Source organism: Macadamia integrifolia, unplaced genomic scaffold, assembly GCF_013358625.1.
Source record: "Macadamia integrifolia cultivar HAES 741 unplaced genomic scaffold, SCU_Mint_v3 scaffold500, whole genome shotgun sequence".
NCBI lineage: Eukaryota > Viridiplantae > Streptophyta > Magnoliopsida > Proteales > Proteaceae > Macadamia > Macadamia integrifolia.
In genome coordinates, this window is record NW_024870467.1 from 28,375 (window position 1) to 51,488 (window position 23,114).

Below are 23,114 nucleotides of genomic sequence, written 5' to 3' on the forward strand. Positions count from 1 at the left end.
CCAAGGTACCCCCCCACCTTGCTTTTCATGAGAAAATCTGATCACATTAAAATCTCCCCCAATACCCCAAGGAGTTTGCCCAATCTGATTAGCCAAAAGACGAAGGCCATTCCAAAGAATCTCCCTTTCAGCAGGCCTGTTGGAAGCATAAACAGAGGTGAGGAAGAAAGAGGTGCTGGAAGCAGTATCAGTAATGGAAAGATGCAGGAATTGGGCAGAGGAGGAAATGAGGGTAACATTGATCTTAGAGTTGTCCCACATAAAACAAATATGCCCATTAGGATGAGCAGAATGGTTGGACAGAAATAACCATCCAGGAGCAATAGAGGAGGAGATTTTACCCATATTGGATTCTTTGACAAGAGATTCTAGAATAAAACAGAAGGAGGACTTGAGCTCTTTAATGAGTGATCGCACAGAGGTATGCTTGGAGGGGGAGTTGAGACCCCTAGCATTCCATAAAAGGCCTTGAGTCATTGGCCAGGGATAGAGGAAGGCAGCAAAGGCTCACTGGAGGAGGAGCCGATAACAGCAGGGGTTGGGCGAGACCTGCTCCTTCTCTGATAAGAGCGATGAGTAGCAGAGGGATTGCGAAGCCAGGGGAGGCGATGCGAGGTTGACGAGAGGAGGTTGTAGGTTTCCATTTTCCTTTTTGAGGATTCTCTTGGAGTTGGCAGGGAGGGAGGGGCTATCAGGCAAAGAAGAGGGAGGAGGCGGATGGGTCGGATCAGAACCAAGTTCAGGTCTGCAGGAACCTGGATCTGGGCTGAAGACAAAGGGCTTGATTCCTGGATCAAAGGAGTCGCAAACTGGGCTAAAGGTGAGGTTGTGGAGCCCAGGTTCACAGGGGCCAGAGAAAGGGTCGAAGTCAAGGGGGTGGGAATATGGGTTGGATAAAGGATAAGAGGTGAAGAGGGTTCCAACAGCCTAATGGGCTGATCAAAGGGCCTGGACAAAAGGGGCTCTCCCTTGGAGATGCGCCCAAAGGGATCGATCCTTACAAAGCCCAAATTTCCCGGGTGTGGTTCCACATTGTCACGTGCCTCCTCCGAGGTTACAGACAAAAGAGGGGGGGTGTTAGCAGACGTCTCCCTCTGGGTCTCCTTCAGCGGTGAATGAGGTAGCAGGTCTGAGGTCTCTCCATCTGGCATATCTTCTTCAGAGTCCGAGGAGTCATCATTGGAAGACGAGCTTGAAGAGCTAGATGATAAACCATCTGAGGAGGAACTTTCGTCAGATTCCGCAGTGGTTTCATCAGCAGAGGATGAGCTTTCTTCACAGACTGCAGATCTCGAAGCAGTGACCTACGCGTCAACGTCAACCGAACCGACAAGTAGGGTGGAGTCTCCGATGTTATCAGCCACATCAGCCAGGGCTCAAAGACCGATCACTGCCCTGAGAGGTCCCTGCTTGAAGGGGCGGCCAGCCAGTGATGGCGGCTCTCAAGGGCTTTCTTCCTCTTTGGTTCCTACCTCTACCTCGTGCCAGAGGACGAAAAGATGGCGATCTACGGCCAACTTAGTCATCAGTGAGCGGTCATGGCTAAGCAAGGGTCTGGCAAAGTCGGCATGTGAGTCAACAAGAGGGTTCAGAGAAGTTGCCGACGAACAGGACTTCGTGTCATGGCCGAAGACTTTGCAGTGAATACATTGGGGGGGCTTCCATTCGTAGAGAACCTGCTGATGGAAAGAGAAATCCTCTCCATCCTGGACAGAGATGGAGGTAGGAAGGACAATAGCGGCATCGACTTCAACACAGATACGCGAAAAAGCAAGACGGTCCTTCTTACAGGTTTTGGTGTCGGAATAAATCAGAGTTCCAAGGGCTGAACCAATAGTACTCAACCCCTCGAAGCACTAGAAGTGAAGAGGTAAACCAGGAAGGGAGACCCAAATGGGAATGGAAGAGAGATCCACTTGGTTGAGCAGAAGATGTCGATGCCAAGGTCTGAGGAACATCGGAGTTCTCCCCACCCGGCAAATACCTCCTTCCAAAACTCTAAGTCCATCCTGTTATTTAGAAAATCTGAACAGAAAGAAGCCATGATCAAGGAGGATAATGTCCAAAGAGCCCACAAAGCGCCATTGCTTCAAGAGGGACTACTTAACTAGGTGAAACGGCGGTCTCTTCCCCAAAAAGTGGCCAACGAGGGAATTCTGCCATTGAGTTGCTTCAGAATCCATAAGGCCCTTGGGGCAAACAGCAACTCAAGAGTCCCCAAGAATGGTGGGAGGGACGAAATGCAGGGAAAGGCTGTCGAGAGGAGAGGAGGGGGGGCTGCTTGAAATGAGAATTCCAAGGAGCGCCAAGAGGGGGTGCTGGAGGTGGAGGGGTCGAAGAATAAGGAACAGAGGCAAAAGGGGGAGAATCCGGCAAGGGGGGAGCCTCATCCGAATGTCTGGCCACCCTCCGTTGTCACACTTCCATGTTGCCTCTGTTGGAATGCCTTGAAAACAACAATCACCACTTCTTTGATTGCCCCTTCTCTTCTATATGGAAAAAAGTCCTTGCCCTTTGTTGGCCCTCCAGTAGATCACCCCTCCCCCTCTCCCGTGAATGGATTTGGATTGACATGACCCTTGCCGGGGAAACCATTTGTGACACCGCCGGGAAACTTGCTTTTGGAGCCACCATTTCCCATATCTGGATAGAGCAAAACCTCCGTAGATAGACTCCCAACTCCAGGTCTTTTGACAAAATTGGAAAGCCATCTACTTTGAGGTCTCTTCAAGCTTGCTTCGCTACCGCCTTCTCCAGTCGCCAGCACCCCCAAGAACATGCACATTGTCTCTTCCTGGAATCTCCCCCCCTCTTGTCTCCTCCTTCCCCTTCTGGGATGTAGCTTATTCTTTGTTTGGTTTCTCTCTTTTGCCCTTCGGGGTTGTACATCCCCCCCCCCTTTTTTCTCCCTCCTTGGTAATGAATTTCTTATTCACCCGAAAAAAGTGTGTTTGTTAATCACTTTTTGGGATTAATCTCTAACATGATATACTTGTTAGTTTCCTTTAGTGATTGTAATTAGTGTTGTGTAGGCTATGAAAGTTTCCTACTTGGGTTACACTTCCTATTAGCTTATAATAGATATAATAAATAAAGGTGGGAGTGACCACAATAGTTTACATTCAATCTATCATGGTTCAGCTCTCTATTCTCCCTCCACTGCATTCTCTCCTTCTCTTCTGTCCTGTTGACTGGTTAATAGTTTCTCCATTGTTATAATTATGATCTCCATTACAAACAAATAGTTTCTCCATTGCTACAAAAAAGAATGTTAATGATGACCTTCAAGAGCTTCCAAAGCACAGTCCGGGGAATGGACAAACAAAAAAGAAACAACGAAGACTAATAATTATTTAGGCCGCTGGTTTCCTGCATGGTCCACATAGGAAGGGCTTCTTACATGGCCCCAGTATCCACTGTATGGCAGACCAAGTGGACCCAGATTTAGCGAAGAGGTAGGGTTCAGGTCCCTTAATCACATGTCAAGTTTCAGGTCTATAACAGAGTTGGCCACATAGCAACAATGTGAATTGAAAATCCATTGGTTGACAACAAACGGATGACTGAAAATAAAAAGGAAAAAATGCCAATACAAGAGGGTATATACGGTTGATTTTGGCCGTGAAATTTGAAATGTCGCCAATCTGCAGCCTTCCAAATGACACAAATTGATTGGACCATCTAGGAAGCCCTTCCTGTGTGGAGCATACGTTTGTATGGGGTTTTGGGCCATGTACACCCTTGCCACTTGAGTGAGTCAGTAAAGAGCTGAAGAAAAAGAAAATACGAACAAGTGTATGATGATGAAACGTGTAGAAGTGTGGGGACAATCTCCCCCATTTATAAAGAGGCAAAGCATGTACATCTAATTTGTAGGTGCCTAATAGAAAACACACACTTCTTTAGTGGAGTGGCATTGATTTTTTTTTGGAGGGGGGGTAGGTAGAATGAACCCTAGGTTCAGAATTACACACCTCCGTAACAGGATCACAAGTAAACCCTAAAACAGAATTTTTAGGCCAACAATAGGAACAAAGTTAACCTTATCTGACGGAGGTCAGATTCTGGTCAATGATCATAAACTGTTGGAATAAGCATACACCAGAATATAGCAATGTCCTAACTGTCGGATTTGCGGCAATAATCAAAACAGTAAAAGTTTGAACCTCGTAAACCGTAATTTAGGGAATTTCTTGCATCAGTAGATCAGCAGATCTGATCAGGTCCAAATCCTGATCAAAGGTCACTTCCAATAGGATCTGCAATGCCCCAAACATGGGCAGCAACTAAGGGACATTCCCTTATATCACCAATATCAACTTCAGCAAAATAGGGCCCAAAACAGAACTGCCGCCAGCTTCTAGTTGGTGGTTTTAAGTTGCAACTTAAATCTTGATATGAACAGGATATGAACGGGAATAATAGTTGAAGACTAACCCTTCCAGACTCGGGTTAAATAAGATTCCAAAAAGCTTGAAAAATGATAGATAAAAACAATACTTAACTGAAGAAAAACAAAACATAGAGAAGAATATGACCTTTAATTTCCCACCAACAGGCCTAAATCAGAAGCTCTCCAATCCCAAAAGTTTCTTACTCTTCACTATCTCCCACAACATGCATACTTTCTCAGCAGCAAAAGAAAAGGCTCAGCCAAAATCTCATTAATCAAAATCCGAGTACAAGGTAACATAAAAAGGAAACTAAAAGGAAAGACCGACCCCAATCCTTAATTAATAAGGTAACATAAAATCATAAACTGACAAGGAAACTAAAATAATGAAGAAAACTAACTCAAAATAGGAGTCGACCTATAGAATCCTAATCCAGCCTAACTAAAACGCTTAATAGCAATTAAAATAAAAAATAACGACACTTAACTAACTAATCCCGTATCCTCAGGCTAGCTGTCTCTCCACGCCTAGCTCCTTCACTACCAGGTCTTCTTCAGACCTTGCTCAATTACATCGTCACTCTCCACCAACAACCATAATCTCCAGCTTTTCTTCGGCTCCACAGTTACCACCTCCCTCCCAAGATCCCAGTGGCTTTCCGCCAACAATAGTCCTCTCCAGCTCTCCTTCCTCTTTGATTAGCAAGCCCTCTCCGCCTGAAGAACCCCCCATGTTTGGCCCATCTGGCCTTTGTAGTCCTTCTGACTGCTCCAGGTGTTTCGGTCTCTCGCACTACTCTTCCTGCTATCAGCATATCCTCTGCCTCTGCATCTAAGAAGTTTCTGCTCCAAAATCCCCCTCCATTGCTGCCCCTATCAGAGAATACAGCAGATACAACAAGAACAAGTCTACTGCTGGCAAAGTCAAGACTGCCAAGAATGCTTCTTGTTCAGCTGAGCGTCAGTCACCCCTCTCTTTGACCTCTTAATGATCTTCTGGACCATCTAGAACGTCCGATGCGTCAACTCCTCAGCAAAGCATGCTAATATTCAATCTTGCCTCAAATCTGTTCACCCCGATCTTTGTTGCCTCTTTGAGACCAGAGTCCTTGAGCCAAATGCCTCCCACATTGTCTCCAGCATTGCCCCTTCTTGGTTGTTCATCTCCAACTATGCTTCCAGCCCCAATGGTCGTATCTGTGTTCTTTGGAACCCTGTCAAGATCTCCATCTTGGTAATCTCCTCTTCCGCCCAGTCCATCCATCTTTCCGTTTCTGAATCTAATGTTATTTTTACACTTTATTTTCTATGGTTTACGCTCTGGAACGTTTTTCTGATAGAACTCCTGTTTGGGATGACCTTCGCTCCTCATCTTCTATCGGTCCCCTCCCTTGGCGCCTTGGAGGTAATCTCAATGTGCTTAGATTTAGCCATGAAAAGGTAGGAGGTGTTCCTACTGATTCTAACTCTGTTGTAGCCTTCAATGGCTGCCTTGACAACATCGCAATAAATGACATAAGGTGGTCTGGAGTCAAGCACACCTGGCATAATCACAGAAGTGGTTCCGACAGAGTTGCTTGTAAGTTATTTAGAGTCCTTGTCAATGAAGCTTGGCTTGTGTCTTCCCCTCCTCTCATGCATCGTTCGACCTTCCTATTATCTCTAATCATAGCCCTATCTCCCACAATATTCAACTTTCTAGTTATATCTCCTTCGGTCACAAACCTTTCAAATTCTTTGACATGTGAACCCTTCACCAGGATTTCTTTCACTCTTCCGGTCCATGCATTCTCCTCTCCCCTCTTAGCCATCTCCACGAAGCTCAGGAATGTCAAAGTTGCTCTTAAATTTTGGAATTTCAACGTCTTTGGAAACATTCTCTCTCTCATCTACGTCTGTAGAGATAAGTTGACTCACATTCAGTCCAACCTCCAGCTAGATATCCATAACCCTCTCCTTGCTAATGAAGAAAAAGCCAGTTCTTCAGAGCTTTCCTCCTTGATTGCTTAAGAAGAGGGCTTCCTTAGACAAATCTAGGATCAAATGGTTGGAGCTTGGAGATTCCGATTCAATTTACTTCCATCGTTCCCTTAAAGCTAGGTCCAATCCCAACTCCATCCATTCTCTCATTGCTAGGGATGGCTCTCCTCTCCTCTCCCTTGGGAGCATTAAAGCCAAGGTTGTTGACTACTTAAGGGATATCTTTAATCCATCCTCCCCTCAACCCTCCCTTTCCCTCTTCCCCGGCTCCTCAACAAATTCATTCTCAACCACCTTTTGGCTTCCCTCTAGGCTCTCCCTTCTATTGATGAAATCTTATATGCGGTTCTCTCTCAAACCCAATAAAGCCCCTAGCCCCGATGGCTTTAACATGATTTTGTTTCCCTTCTGTTGGGATATCATCCATGTGGATCTCATCAAGGCTATTTGAAGTTTCTTCTTCAATCCTGCCCAAATCAAAGGAGTAAATCATACCTTCTTGTGCCTTATCCCTAAGAAAGATGGAGCTTCCTCCATGTCTAACTTTAGACCTATTTCCCTTTGCAAGTATCTATATAAGTCCATTGCCAAAATCCTTTCCAACCGTCCTCAAACTGTCATTAATTCCCTGGTTAGCCTCAATCAATCCACCTTCATTGCTGAGAGAAGCATCTCTGATAATATTATCCTTTGCCATGAGATTATCAGAGGATTCGATAGAAAATCCCACCCTACTACTTCCCTCCTCGAAATTGATATCCACAAGGCTTTTGATTCCATTAGTTGGAATTTCATCTATAAGGTGTCACTCCAGATGGCCTTCCCCCTATCTTTGTGCACCAGATATACTCTTGTATTCCCTCCTGGTTCTCTATCCAAATCAATGGTAGCCTGACTAGTTATTTTTATTCCTCAAGGGGTATTCGCCAAGGCTGCCCCCTCTCCCCTTTTCTCTTCTCCCTCTCCCTTGAGGGCCTTTCTAAATCCATTTAATCTAGTGTTGATCTCCACCTCATCTCTCCCCTTCCCAAATGCAAGTACCTTAATTTAAGCCATCTTGCTTTCGCCGATGATCTAATGATCTTCTCTAAAGCGGGGATTCCCCCTCCACTGAAGCTATCATGTCCTCTCTGCACTTCTTCGAATCCATGTTTAGTCTTTGTATAAATCTCCTTAAATTCCAATTTTTTCTTACTAGAGTCTCTGATTCTTCCAAAGCATGCCTTCTCCAGCTTACTGGCTTTTCTCTTGGTTCTCTTCCAGTCAAATATTTTGGCTTGCCTCTCATCACTACTAGGCTTCCTGCTCACCATTGCACTCCTATGCTAGATCTCATGAAAAAAAGACTTCAACTTTGGAAGGGCAAGCTCCTCTCCTACGTTGATTGTCTTGTCCTTGTCAAATTTGTGCTCCAATCATGCTATCTCTATTGGTCAGGTGTCTTTGCACTTCCTCAATCCACTATCAAGGTTGCGGAATCCCTCCTCTGCACCTTCCTTTGGAAAGGGGTTTACACTACCAAATTGCTTCATCCTCTTAGTTGGTCTTCCATTTGCCTCCTTAAAAATGAAGGAAGTCTTAGCCTCCAAAGAATCAAAGATGTTAATTCAGCGGGCATCCTCAAGCTTATTTGGAATTTTTTTTCCAAACAGAGTAGCGTTTGGGCCTCTTAGTTCTCCACTCTCCTTCACAAGGATTCCCTTTGGATGATCTCCACCTCAATTGATGCTTCTTGGGTTAGGCATAACATCCTTCTAGCCAGACATTACCTTTGGTGTCATTTCCTCCATTGGGGATGGCTCATGCATTTCCCTTTGGCTAGCATTGGCATCCTTCAGGTGTCCTTTCCCTGGTCAGCATTAGAATCATCTATTCCTCCAGTATCCCCGAGATGCCCATGTTGCCTACATCATCTCCAATGATGTTTGGTGCCCTCCTCCCTCCTCTCCCCCTCTCTGATCTCTAGTCGGACCTCCCCCTTCCCCCGGGCCACCGTGGCAAGGTTAATAAACTATCCCGGCCCCCTCGCCCTTTGGCCTCTTTAGCTCTTTCTCTGCCTAGGATATGATCAAAGCTAGAGGTCCCTTGGTCTCCTGGAGGAAGATTGTTTGGTTCAAAGCTCATATCCCCTGCCATTCCTTCATTGTTTGGCGTGCTCTCTCCTGCTATCTCCCCACTCATTCTTAATCTACAGACACATTCAGGTTCCCCCAACTTGCTATATTTGTTGGAATGGTACTAAAGATGCCAATCATCTCTCCTTTTCTTGTCCTTTCACGTCCTCCATCTGGAAGCATGTCCTCAATAGCTGTTGGCCCTCTAGGAGACATGTTCTCCCCCTTTTAAGAGAGTGGGTTTGGCTTGGCATGACGTTCGCAAGTAGTTCCATGTGCAATACTGCTAGTAAGCTTGCTTTTTGTGCCACCATCAACCATATTTGGATGGAATGTAATATTCGAAGATGGACTTCCAACTCTAGATCTTTTGATGTGATTTGGAAAGCCATTTTTTTATGTTAGTTCTAAGCTTGCTATGCTTCCCCATCACCTTGTAACGGATTCCCCAATGAACATGCTCATTGTTGTCTCCTGGGGATTGCCTAGCTGCACTGAATCCAGTCTTGGGTGTCTTTCGCTTTACAAGAAAAAGTGATGCAGGCCCAAGCATAGTCCAATCTCAAGCTCAATTTGATGGGCACTTATGGCATGCCCTTATAAAAAGCAAAAGAAAGAAGGATGACAGTAAGAAGTGACATTATGTAACTTACCAAGTCATAAACTGGGAATGCTTAATGCAATTCACAATTTTTTTTGGGTCCCCCCACCCACCACCACCCGGGAAAAAAAAGGGTTTTACTCCTTTTCTCAGTACTTCTAAATCTGAAATTTTATCATGACAGTTACAAAGCAGAAATTTGTAATGCACACAACAGTGAAAGGTTAATAAGATTCAGAAAAAGCAAGAAGCTGGTTAAAGCACTACCTGCATTAGAAAGTCTTGATACCTCAGCTTCTGCATGACTAATAAAACCCTCCTTGTTTCCTTGTACATATTGATTGAGTCGATCCTTTAAAATTTCTGCAAGCTTCTCTTCTCTTTCCTTCTGAAGAACCTATAGTAAAGTAGAATTTGTGCAATGCAAAAGCAGGAAATCAAGATTTCAAAATTTTTGCTACCGAGTACAACATAGTTTAACAACAACAAAGCCGTATCCGAACTTAATCGGGTAGGCTAACAACATGGTTTAACAACAGATTAAAAAGAAGGGTGACATTTTTTAACAATAATGAAAACCAAGCTAAATGTACAAGCTCAATATAATAAATATAACATTTTGAATAGATAATAGATATGGCTGTGCACATCATTAGAGGTTCTGAAAGTAGTTAAATGCAATTTACTTACATGTCTCATGAGAGAGTGTGGCTTTCCACACAAGTGGCTCAGTGGCTGCATCTTGGTTTTGAGCCATTCCATGGGACATAAACCCAATGACTGAGAATCTTAGAAGCTACAAAAAGGTTTTTCCTTGTAAGGTTAAAATAGGTTGATGCGGAATAGAGCACAACTGTAGATTTTCCTTATTTGGAATTTTGGCATGTGAGGAGCAATCAGGGTTTTAAAATTTAGGCTATGTTTGGAAGCCAAGAAAACAAAAGAAGAGAAAAAATTCAAAAAAAAAAATTTTGAGAGAGATGCACATAAAAAATCATTATGTAATCATTCTTTTTGTCTAATTGTCTTTTGTACTATTTTCTTTTCTTTTCTTTTCTTTTCTTAAGTACCAAACATAGTCTTAGGGATGAAATTTTAAGGGTAGTCATCAATATCAACTGTTTGTGACGTTTCCAAAAGTCACAAGACATATCTGAGCCATCCATTTTCGTGGTTTTTTCTATATAAACCATTTGTTCCTGATAAGATTTGGGAGGGTGTACAGTAATGTCCAGGTACCGACAAACATGCATGGACATACCCAGGATGCATGCCAATACAAGAGGGGTTTGATCGAAGTAAACTCAGAATTTTAACATGTGGCTAATCTAGACTATGTCCTTTCTATCTGCAAAGAGAAGAGAAGAAAACAGAGAAAGAGAGAGACCTGCGATTGTGGAGCAAAGGGAGTCCCAATCAATTAGATTGGAGCTTCCCTCCTTCATTCATTAAATAGAATAGCTATTACAAGTCTCACTAGGGATAGGAAATAAAAAAATAGAACAAAATAGAAAACTAATATTAATTGCAAACTTTTAGCTGTATTTAGTCCTAATAGGACTAGGGCAGTCCTAAAACTACTGGGAAAACCCAGAGTCCTAATAGGACTATAACTTGTTGGTCCAAGGTGGAGCTTTCTGTTGCTATGTGTATACTCCAGCTTGAGGGGAGTGTTAGAATGCTATCGAGATAAAGGAGGATAATATCAATTTCAAAGGTATCATACTACTGGTGAAGCTCTAGTTCTTAGAAAAATAAGAACTAGGGTTTCAATGAAGGTTTGATGCAAACCATATCATTTGATATTTACCTTATTGTCTTGTTTTGTGTGGTTGTGGAGGACGAAGATCGTCGTTTTCTGAAGTTCATTCGTTGATGTTATCATTTGCTTGTGGAGTTTTCTTATTCCTGTTCGTCGTTTGCTGAAATTCGTTTGTTGGAAGCAACTACTTGTTCGATTACTGTTGGCGGACATCCAATCGATTATGCTACTGTTTGGGTTGATATTTGCTACTTGATGCTATCGATGGCGAAGTTTTTTGCTGCTATGTTCTGGACGTTACTCTCCAACCCCAGGTTTTGGAGTTAATTGATTCTTCTTTTCAAGTTTTATTCCATAGTTTCTCGGTTGTAGGTTGAAGAAGTTATAGATTTGCTACTGTCAGGGGGAGATTGGAAATTATTTTATTGTAGTACTCTTGGATATGGGATTCTTTGTGATGGTGATTATTGGAAATTATTTGTCCATGTGTACTGCTACATATGATGGGGAGATTAAAGTCATTGTCTGCTCGGTTCAAGATTATGTCTGCTCAAGATTATTTCGTTTGAAGACGTATATGCGCATATTTGTCCTCAAAAACTATTTTATCTTTTGAAGATGGTATATTCAGTTGACCTTATGCTGTTTGGTATATCCAACAACCTCATGTTGTTTGGTCCCCAGCGATCTAATGCTGCCTATTTATCTATGAGTTTTTTTTTTTTTTTTTTTTTTTTTTTGGGACATCTATTTGGGAGATCTCTGTTTGAGGCTCATGAGTGCTTTTGTTGTAGCTATTGGGAGCTACAGTTTCTGTTGGAGTGCCTTCTTTGGGAAGGTCTTTTGATGTAGTTGTCGGATGCTACAATTTTGTTTGAGTGCTTTCTTTGGGAAGAGCTTTTGGTGGTGGTGTTCATTGCTATTGGACTGCCTTCTTTGGGAAGGGCTTTCATGGGTATTGGAGTGCCATCTTTGGAAGGGCTTTCATTGTTTTTGGAGTTGCTGATGGCTTTATGATGGTTGATTAGAGTTCTCTTTGTGCTCATTGGAGTTCTTGTTGGTCCAAGTTGGAGCTTTATGTTGCTATGTGAATACTCCAGCTTCAAGGTGAGTGTTAGAAGTCTATCGATAGAAAGGAGGAGTCTAGCGCAAGTCGCAGACTCCTCCCTTGGGTTTTCCTAGTCCTTTTAGGACTCTAGGTTTTCCTAGTCCTATTAGGACTGTAAAGCACTAGTTCTTATTGAACAAACAAAAAGTACTTGTAACACTATCCAATGTCGGAATGGTCACATCATCTGTCCACATGGCATAATAAATGCTTTGTGAGATTTCAAAATATAGTAGACCCTTGTGACAATAATATTTAGCCAAATTTTTTAACCATATTACTTTTCCAAATGAAGGTTTGAACTACTTTTTGTTTGTTCAATAAGCACTTTTTAATGTAAAAAGCTTGGATTCAACAACCTAACCCCAGACAGCATCACAAAAATAAGCCCAAAACAGGTACTGGTTTCAGACTTGACATCAGTATAAGAATATGCTCTCAACAGTATGTAATAATAGGTTATATCAACATCAGAAAATAACTTAAATTCAAGAACCTCAGCACACAAGAAGAATGGGGGTGAGATTACAATCGAATGTAGGCAAGGATAGAAAGAATCAAACATCAAAAACTCAGACAAAACTGATGGCTGAATCTGAACTTCTATCGATTCGAGGTGAGGTTCCCTAAGAGGGGATTCTACCCTCAAAAGCAGGGCAGATTCTGATGGTTGAAGAGTGAGATCGATGGCCTTCAAGGTTTCCTCAAGAAACCATCCAGAACCAGGACCGCAGGTCGGGGAATTCTTTTCACAACCGCAATAAGGACCAGCAATACTTGGGATCTTCAATGGTGCCTTCGATGGATGAAATCAGCAACTCCAACAGTGGAATCGATGGATCTCAGAAGGCAGCAATAAAACCCAGAATATGGGCACCAATTGGAGAAGAGAAGAAAGGGGGGAAAAGATAAAGGCTATCTCACCCAAAGGTCTCTCACAGATTTCTCTTTGCACAGAGAAATCAATATTTTCATTCAATAAATTGTGGGGAAGACTCTAAGGTCCCCTTGAATATGTAGTAAGAAACTCTCCCAAAACTGAAAATAGAAAAAACATAAAAAGGTATGAAACTAGAAGCCTCTTACAAAAAAGACTGAAGCTTGTTCCCTAAGAAAAATAAAGTCAAACATTGACTTAGTGAATGGACTGAAATAAAATAAGAAACAAAAGAACAATAGATAGCTTGTAGCCCAAGCTATTCCTAATCCCAAGATTGACTTCGGTTGAGCCAAAAACACCCAGCCCGATTGGGGCTGGCCCTGCCAAGGCTGGTTGGCCCTATGGCCCAAGGGTCTGGCCGCTTTAGGTGGCTTATGGACTAGTCCCTTTATTACTATTGCACAGCTATACTTCAAGCCCAAGAATAAGATCTACATCAGCTCCCCCCACCCCTCCCTTCAAATCATTTGACTCTAATGAATGAAGGAATGACATATAACGCTCATGGAGATCCGGGTTGAGATACTTGAAACCATCAGCATGGATCCACATATAGTCAAGCTTAGGTCATCCCTTCTATTTGACAAGGAAAGAGTAGAGTAATCCTTGCCATCCCGCATCATACTGAACTTGTTGTCAAGGACATCTTCTACCTCTTCATCGACGGGGCTTCAAATTAGGGGAGCCGTAGAGCATGCTCCATGTCACTTTCGTCCGAATCATGACCCACATATAGAGTAAGGCCAACCACGTTCAAAACATTGCTTATCTTAAAGTGTGGAGGCAACTCTAACATGTAAGCATGAGGGCCAATGCATTTCAATACTTTAAATGGACCCATTTGGCGAGGATGCGACTTGAGATTGGTACCCAGAGGGAATCATTCTGAAGCTATACGAACCATAACTAAATCTCCCCGCTGAAATTCGACGAAAAACAATGACGTCGATTGTCTGTCAGTGGCTGCCTTGTACCCATCATTACTAATGGCAATGTGACGACAAACATCAGTGTGAACCTTTGTAATGTGTCTCAGAAACTCGTCCGCAACAACGCTCACTTGAACGTGAGGGGGTAATGATACCAAATCCACGGGGCCTTCTAGGTTGAAGACCTAGCACGATCTCAAAAAGTGTACGACCGGTGGTCCTATTGACGAAATTGTTATACCCGAACTCGGCAATGTCAAAGATTGAGGGCCACGTCATCTCGTGATCACGAACAAGACAACAAAGAAGATTGCCAAAGCTTCGATTTACAACCTCCGTTTGACCATCATTTTGTGGGTGGAATGCTGAAGAGAAATTCAACTTTGAATTTGTGTCTTCATCCAAAGGGTCTTCCAAAAGTAACTCATAAATTTCATGTCACGATCAGGAACTAGGGATTCCGGCAGTCCATGTATGTGTACCTTCTCTTTGAAAAATAACTTGGTTATATGACTCACATCGAACATCTTCCAACGTGGGTTTAAGAAAGACATTTTTGAGAGCCCATCCACCACCCCAAAATTATTATCATGCCATTCTCATGTCAATGGTAAGCCGAGGACAAAGTCCATACTGATGTGCAACCACGATACATGTGGCACAGGTAGAGCTGAATATAAACCCGTGTTCTACTTCTCTCCTTTCGCAAGTTGGCACACGCAGCATCTCTCTGTAAGCGTGGCCAGTATAAAAAATCAATAACCTATAACAGTGTCTTGTCCTTGCCAAAGTGTCCACCCATGTCACCTCCATGTCGCTGTCGAACGAAGTGATGCCTCAAGGATGTGTTAGGAATGCAGAGACACAATCCTAGGAAAAGAAAGCCATCATATAATGAGTACTTTGCATCAGTACCATCTTGCTGCAAAATTTTCATAAACTTCAGAAAAATCAGCATCAGATATATACTCGTCTTTAATGTGATAAGGCCAGTGTTATTGGTGGTGAAAATATTCATCATAAGCACTTTTCAATTCAAAGTATCAGCCACTTGGACACCGTTTTATGATGTTTCAGCAGTTTCTGTGCCAAGAAACAGCAAAAACAGATTTTTCCGTTTCTGTGCTGAGAAATAGTTTTTGAGGTGTTCAAAAGCGTTTGGAAAACCTGTTTCCAAAAAAATTTCCAGAAGACATTTGGAACAATAAGGCATTCAGTTACGATGGTTTTGGAAGCTGATCAATAATACCTTGGAGCAAGCAAATGTGAAAGGAGTTGATCGTTGGACCTGGAAGAGGAGTTGCAGCAAATAGTCCTTGAGATCATTGGACTCGGAGCAGGTGAATGTTTGGGAGATGAAGCTTGTGAGACGAAGACGGGTTGCAGCGTCAGTTTGGACTTGGAGCAGGCAAATGTGAAAGCAGATGGAGCTTGCAAGAAGAAGATGAGTTGCAGCCTAAGTTTGGGAGATGGAGCTTGCGATAAGAAGACGAGTTGCAGTGTCAGTTTGGATGATATAACTTGAAAAGGAGTTGCAGCCAATATTCTCTAGTTTTTTTTGGAGTTTCACAAGTTCGGGGCCCTTTTCTATCAGGCACACCCCCAAACTTTTCCCCTTCCAACTGTTTCAAGAAATAGAAAAACAAGTTCAACTTGTTTCGTCAAACTTGTTGCTTAAACCATAAATTTTAATTTATGTTTCAAGAAACAGGTTAAACGAAACAATTTTTTCAAACGCTTTTTGGGGTGTTTTTCCGTTTCTTAGAATAGATTAAAGGAAAAACAAGTTTACAGGAACATTATCAAACGGACCCTTGGTTCTCTTTTCCAACTTTGTATTTCCAGGAAAAGATGAACTCTTGGAGGTAGGCAACCCATTTGACATGTTGGTTGCTTATCGACCTTTGAGAGTGTATGTACTTGAGACCTCATGGTCCGATTAGAGTATGAACTACTTGTCGATAAGGTAATGCCTCTAATGATTGAGAATATGGATCATGCCATACAACTCCAAGTCGTAAGTGGAGTATCACTTCTTAGCATAGTACAATTTCTCTCTGTAGAATGTGATCGGGTGCCTCGCTTGCATCGATACACCTCCAATCCCAACCTGGGATGCATCAATAGCCACTTTGAAGATTCAGTCAAAATCAGGTAGATGAGTATTGGAGCTTCCGTCATCTTCTATTCAATCAGAGCAAACGTCATTATGGGCAACCGGTGTCCATTGGAATTTTCCCTTACTCTCCTTCATGCACTCGGTAATAGGTGCCATGATAGCGTTGAAATTCATTATGAAGCATGAAGTGACGACTGATGGTGGCAAGAGAAAAATACAATATAAGTATTGTCACAAGATGATTCTGGGTGGTGGGGGGCCATAGCTGCACACATGAGGGAGGGAATCAAAGAAAAGGAGGCAAGGAGAAGGTGAGGATAGAGTTTAAGTAGTTAATGTGACCTAGTGTCCGAATGATGACAATAGTGACAATGTCAGTGTTGACCTTGTGTATGTGCCTGATGATGTACAAACAGAGGCAAAGGCTAGAGACTTTTGGTGCGCACTAGCAAGGAGCATAGCCACTTTTCATGAGTAGGATAGACCAATAGACTTAAGAGATACTAGGGAAGGAGCTGGTCTGTCTAGAGCAAGTTGTAGTGGATCTACACAACCTCAAAGGATGAGACAATTTGTTTTGCCCTTTAGAAGATCACAGAGTACGAGGGTTGCTCCACCTCCATCTCCAGTAGTACCACCACGAGTGGAGCCCATAGTAGAGTAGGATCCCGGCAGGTACAGGAAAAAAAGGAAACAAGCTATGCAAATTGAAGGGAATGTGGGGTAATATGAGGGGAATGGTTAGTTAGGCTGTCTAAATGGTTGTTATTCCATAGCATCCCAGCAAAAACCACTACAGGCCCCCTATAACCAAATGAAGCTTGATGCAGTTGTTGAGGCTGACCCAAGGGTACAGGGGCCCAACGCATACGAGGTGATGAATGTGTATTTACCTCAACAGAAACAAGAGTTGAAGGAGTATATAGATGGCTTGAGGGTCATGTGGGAGATCTAAAGAGAAAAAGGATGCAAAATACATTTATAATTTGTTAAAGGAGGTAGTTCATGGGGTGGGAATAGAGAATGTTGTCCAAACGGTGACGAACAACGGAAGAAACTACAAGAGGCAGGTCAAAAGTTGATGAATAACAGTATCGACTCTTCTGGACCCCTTGTGCAGCACATTGCAATAACCTGATGTTAAAGGACATAGGGAAGTTAAAATTGGCGCATAGTGTGGTTGAGAGAGGGAGACAGGTGAGCACCTTTGTATACAACCATGGATTTCACAAAACCTTCTGAGAAAGAGAAAGCACAACTTTGATCTACAACTTTGAATTGATTGGAGGGATGATCGTAGAGTAGGCCGAGCGAAGTGTGACGGGGACATAATCAGCCCCGTTCTCACAAGATTCGTCATAAATTATGTTGCACTTAAAAGTTCAGCCAAAGAAGGTCATATTGAGATCTATGTTTTCCTCTGAGTGATTTGGGTGGAGGGAGCTAGGATCCCCTAGTTACTAGCAACACAGGAAACCATTTCATCTGAGTTTTGGCACCAGCTGTGTAAGCTGGTGAAAGTTTTGGCCCCTGTTGTCCATGGACTGAAGATGGTGGATTCTGCTATCAAGCCCACCATGCCATGCTTGTATGTTGTTGTGGATATGATGACAGACTATGACGCCATGCGGCAGTAAGAACTTCTTAAAGATTATCAAGGACAGTTGGGAGAAGGGGTGTTAACCGGTCCGGACTGGCCAGTCTTGGCCAAATTCTAGGGTTGCACTGTGAACGCCTGTTTAGCAAAACAGGCTTAGCTAGGGCGAACATGGTACGGTTTATAATCAGCTCGGTCGGTCTCGGGCTATAATAGGGCTGCCATAAACGGTGCCTTAACCTGCCTTAACGGGCTACAGACTTGTTTATCCCTAAATGGGCATTAAACGAGCTCTAAACAAGCCTTCTTAACTTGTACGCAATAGCTGAAGTACTCAAGCTGACAAGCTTATTCCATTGAAAGCACAGTTCTACCTCAAGCATATCGTGCAAACCTAACATTAATTCACTACCACAATTACTTAAATTTAATTTCCTATTGTTAAGGAAGCCCAATCAAAATATTTTTTGGGAGCCAATCACTAACGGATACAAGCTCTCAAGGGGATTGCGAGGGAGAATAGAAGATGGGAGCTTCGAGGAATCAACAATATGCCTATTTTTTGGGGAGTCAGGGATAATGCGGAATTGGAGGTTTGCAATTTTAGTGCAGACCTCAAAAGAGATGGCTTTTCAAATCCCATCAAAAGTGCGGGAGTTGGACATCCATCTACGGAGGTTCCTCTCCATCCAAAGGTGGTTGATGGTGGCACAAAAAGTGAGCTTGCTGACAGTATCACAAATTGTCGGGTTGTGAAATGTCATATTGATCCAAATCCATTCTCTACTAAGAGGGAGAACCCTTCTACTATAGGGCCAACAACAAGAGAGTACTTTCTTCCAAATGGTGGAGGAGAAAGTTCAGGAGAAAAACAAATAATCAACATCCTTTGTTTCTCTCCAGCAGAGATAGCAAGCGGAGGAGAAAGTTCAGGAGAAAAACAAATAATCAACATCCTTTGTTTCTCTCCAGCAGAGATAGCAGGCGGAGGAGAAAGTACAGGAGAAAAACAAATAATCAACATCCTTTGTTTCTCTCCAGCAGAGATAGCAGGCAAGGGGGACTTGAATGTGGCAGTCGATGAGTAAGGACTACGTAGGAAGGCAGTTGGTGAGAGCCTGCAAGATTGTGAAGCTGTGGCAAGGGATGAGGCCTTTGAACCAAAGGACTTTGCAACATAGGGCAGGATGGGCTTTAGTCCTAACAAAGTTCCAGGTAGAGGAGAAACTAAACCACTTGGTGGGAGAAGGGTTCCAGAGAATGGAATCCTCCTTCTCTCTATGTCTTGGGGGAAGAGCAGGAAGAGAGGTCCAGATGTTGTTCAAAGAGAGGAGGGGGGAGGGAGTCCACCCCTCATTGAGGACGATGGAGACAAAGGTCATCCTGTCTAGCCTGGTGGAATAAATAGTTCTTGGACTGAGCTGGTAAAGCAAGATCCCGGGAGGGTGCCAGGGGTCCAGCCAGAGAGAAGTAGAGGCTCAGATCCCAATGGTGTACGAGATAGCCTCTAGTGCCAACGGTCTAATCCGGGAGGGTACCAGGGGTCCAGCCAAAGAGAAGGCTCAGTTCCCAATGGTGTACGAGATAGCCTCTAGTGCCAACGGTCTAAGGCGGAGGATGCCACGCCAAACCTAGGAGGAGTCCAGGCCCAGCACTATGGTCCATATGGAGTTGGATTTCAAAAGGTGGGAGTAGACCCAGGAGACCCAGATGTTGTTCCTTTTAGACGCAATTCTCCAGATTAGCTTAAGGATGCCGGTCTCATTCATGTCTTTGATACACCTAAGGCCAAGGCCTCCCTCAGCTTTAGGGAGGCAGACAGAACTCCAACTGGATGGGCGGAGGTACCTGGAGGTGTCAAATCCTTTCCAAAGGAAAGAACTGATGAGAGACTCAATGGCTTTGATGGTTGGGGGAGGAAGGGCAAAGATCCCAAACCAACAAAGGTACATGGATTGGAGCACAGATCTGGATAGCTCAAGACGACCCGCGTAGGATAGCAACTTGCTTTTTTAAAGCTGGAGCCTCTTCCGTAAGAGGTCAAGGATAGGGGTGCAGTGATGGCCCGAAAGCCTTGCAAGGATAAGAGGGAGGCCCAAATATTTGACCGGGACAGAGCACAGGGAAAAGCCTGTGATATAAAGGAGATGAGCTTTCAGCGCCTCAGAGATACCGGAGGTGAAAAGACGGGATTTGAGAAGATTTATACTGAGAACCCGAGAGGCTCTCAAAGAGGTGGAGGGTGGAGGGAATCCATGATAGAGGAGATGGAAGTTGGATCAGCTTTGGAGAAGATCATGAGGTCATCCGCGAAAGTAAGGTGGGTAAGGGAGATAGCTTTGCATTTGGGGATGGGGGAGATGATGTGAAGGTCCATAGATTGGATAGATCTAGAGAGAACTTTCAGGACAAGGCAAAAGAGGGAGGGTGAAAGGCGGCAGCCTTAGCAGATTCCAACTGATGAGTGGAAAAAACCACCCGGGCTCATGGTTTAAAGTATTTCCGATACCGATACGATACCCTCTGATACCTATCTTAAATTTAGCCGACCGATATGATACACACCGATACATACATGGAATTTTTAAAATCCTTTCGTATCGATATATATCCTATGATACATACTAATATGCATCAATACACCACCGATACACATTGATATGATACGATATGCATCGATACGATTCTATGAAAAATATAAAATCGAGGTGAAATATACGTTTTGGTATGTATCGGTATGTATCGGTGAGTATCGGTACGAATTGGTGAGTAACAGTATGTATCGATTGGTACGTATCAGTATGTACCGATACAGTGCGCTATGATCATATAATGGTCAAATGGGTAATTTTTCAGAAAAACATGATTTTTTTTGGGTTTTTGTTCCACAGTTGCTGCCAGTCATATTTCTCTCTAACTAAAGTGGAAATCAAGGTTGAAAACAAGGATTTTACATTTATGGGACAACTACAAACCTTGAATTCTTAGTGCAATACCCTCAATTTAGTGTTTACGCATAATACATGTTATCAATAGCTTTTTTTAACAAATTCTTTATGCAAAAGTGTTTAAAAAATGTTTTCTATCCATTTATGTGTGTATCTTTAGCGTATCTTCGCATATCTCCGATATGATACGATACCCTCCGATACGTATCTTAATTTTGGCCGATCCATACGGCAACCGATACCTATACTTTAATCCTGGCCCGGGCTACCATTGACAAGAACGGAGAATTGGGAGGCGGAGATGCAAGCAAAGATCCATCGGACAAAATTTGGCGGGAAGGACATTTGGAGGAGCGTTACAAAGGAAATCCCATCAGATGGAGTCAAAAGCCTTATGAATATCAATTTTGAGGTTGTTATTGTACTATTGTTGAGTTATTTAGTGATTGATTGGGTGTTCTTTGAGAGTATCCTGCTGTTTTGGAACTAGGTTAACTTGTGCCCTTTGTATCCCCACCATACAAGGGTCCATTCTTTAACACTCCCCCTCAAGTTGGAGCATGCAGATCACCCATGCTCAGCATGGAACATCCTTTTCTGAAGGCAGGGCCAAACAAAGGCTTGATATATATATCACCGAGTTGATCAGCGGAAGCAACAAACGGAGTGACGATTAATTTATTCATGACATCATTACACACAAAATGACAATCTACTTTAATGTACTTACTGCGCTCATGAAAAACAGGATTACTTGCAATATAAAGTCGCCTGATTATCACAAAACATCTTTATAGGTTGAGTGACCAGAAAACTACTTATGAAGCAATGACTTTAACCACATCAATTCAGCTACAATATGAGCCATGGCTCGATACTCGGCTTTTGCACTGAACCGAGCAACTGTAGGTTGTTTCTTACTTCGCCAAGTAACAAGATTACCACCCACAACTGTGCAATATCTGGTGGTTGATCTCCAATCACCATTAGCATCAGAGAAGCCAATCAAATCAACACTCTGATGGGGACAATAGACGAGCCCCTTCCCTGTAGCTCCTTTCATAAGACAAACTGCCTCCCAATGTATCTTCTTAGGAGATTGCATGAATTAACTAACCACTCCAACGGCAAATGATATGTCCATTCTAGTGACTGTGAGGTAAATAAGTTTTCCCACTAATCTCCTATACTGGTGTTTGCCTTCAAAGTCTTCACCATCAGTAGCCCCAAACTTTTAATGAGGGTCCATAGGAGTGTCAACCTGTTTGGATGCCAATATTCCTGTATCAGATAAAAGATCAAGAACATATTTCCTTTGGGATAAACTAATCCGTTTCTTACTTCAAAGAACTTCAATGCCAAGAAAATACAGAAGCGATCCTAAGTCCTTCATCTGGAAATGCTAATGAAGATAAGATTTAACTTCAGTAATACTAGTAACTTCAGTGAAGCATGTGAAAGGAAACGTCATCAACCTTTTTTTCCTGTTCATAGTGTGTATGGTAGTTAGCCTTCATTTTCTTTAATTCATTATGTTATTTTGGGTACCTATCGTGTCATAAATAGATTAGGCTTTTCTTAATTTGTCACTTTTGTGGATGATCATTCCCGTTTGACTTGGGTATATTTGTTGAAAGATCATTTAAAGTTTCTCTGTTTTATATATATATATATATACCCAGTTTGATGTTTCCATTAACGTTTTCCAGTCTAATAATGCTTCGAATACACTTAGCGTGAAATTTATAAATTCTATTTAGCTAATGGTATAATACATCAAACAAGCAGTTTGTATAACCCCCCTAAAAAAATGGGGTGGCTTAATAGAAAAACAGATATTTGTTGGAGATTGCTCGGTCTCTTATGATCCCTATACATGTTGCCAAACATTTTTTGTGTGATGGTATTCTCACTGCTTGTTTTTTTAATTAACCGGATGCCTTCTTATGTTCTAACTTCCAATTAACCGATCTCCATTTTTTTTATATCTAAATGATTCCTTATTTACTATATCACCACGTGTCTTTGGTTGTGTGTTTTGTTCATATCTTGCAACCTCACATTGATAAATTGTCTCCCCGGATGAAGTGTATTTTCTTTGGTTACTCTAGAATTCAGAAAGGCTACAAGTGTTATGCTTCTATTACTCATACTCATCAGCAATTTATCAGTGTTGATGTTACCCTTTTCAAGAATACTTAATATTATTCTCTTCTTGCATCTACACCTACTTCTACTATTAATACTAATTGTGCCCCCATTCTCGTACTTGTGCCATATGAGGATGCTCTAGTCACTACATCATCTCCTCCACAAGAAGTATATCAGTGGTGCAAGACAGTGCCTTACACTTCAGCTCCAGTCCCTACTCCGCCCACTATATAGTCTAATCCTAGTGCTGAGGTTCCTACTGACTTACCGATTTCCCTTCGCAAAGTTACTCGCTCTTGCACCCAAAAATTCATGACTACTTATTCATTTAAAAATTCTGTTTTCATGTTTCATCTTCAACCATTACATAAGGATTTATCTCATTCTGGGCAATAGAGACAAAAATGGATGCTTTATCAACTCTTCAGACATGGACTGAGGTGGATTTGCCTCTAAGTAAGACACAATCACC

At 42.6% G+C, this 23,114-nt stretch overlaps 1 protein-coding gene across 3 annotated transcripts in view; it reads right to left on the reverse strand.

Annotated features, from left to right (window-relative positions):
- The window catches only part of LOC122068966 (chaperone protein dnaJ 10-like), a 38,715-nt gene that overhangs the window by 10,204 nt on the left and 5,397 nt on the right, over window positions 1-23,114 (reverse strand). For all 3 annotated transcript variants that reach the window (XM_042632875.1, XM_042632876.1, XM_042632874.1), the window contains exon 2: window positions 9,356-9,485. In XM_042632875.1, the coding sequence (XP_042488809.1) occupies window positions 9,356-9,485 (130 nt within the window). The remainder of the gene's footprint in view (window positions 1-9,355; window positions 9,486-23,114) is intronic.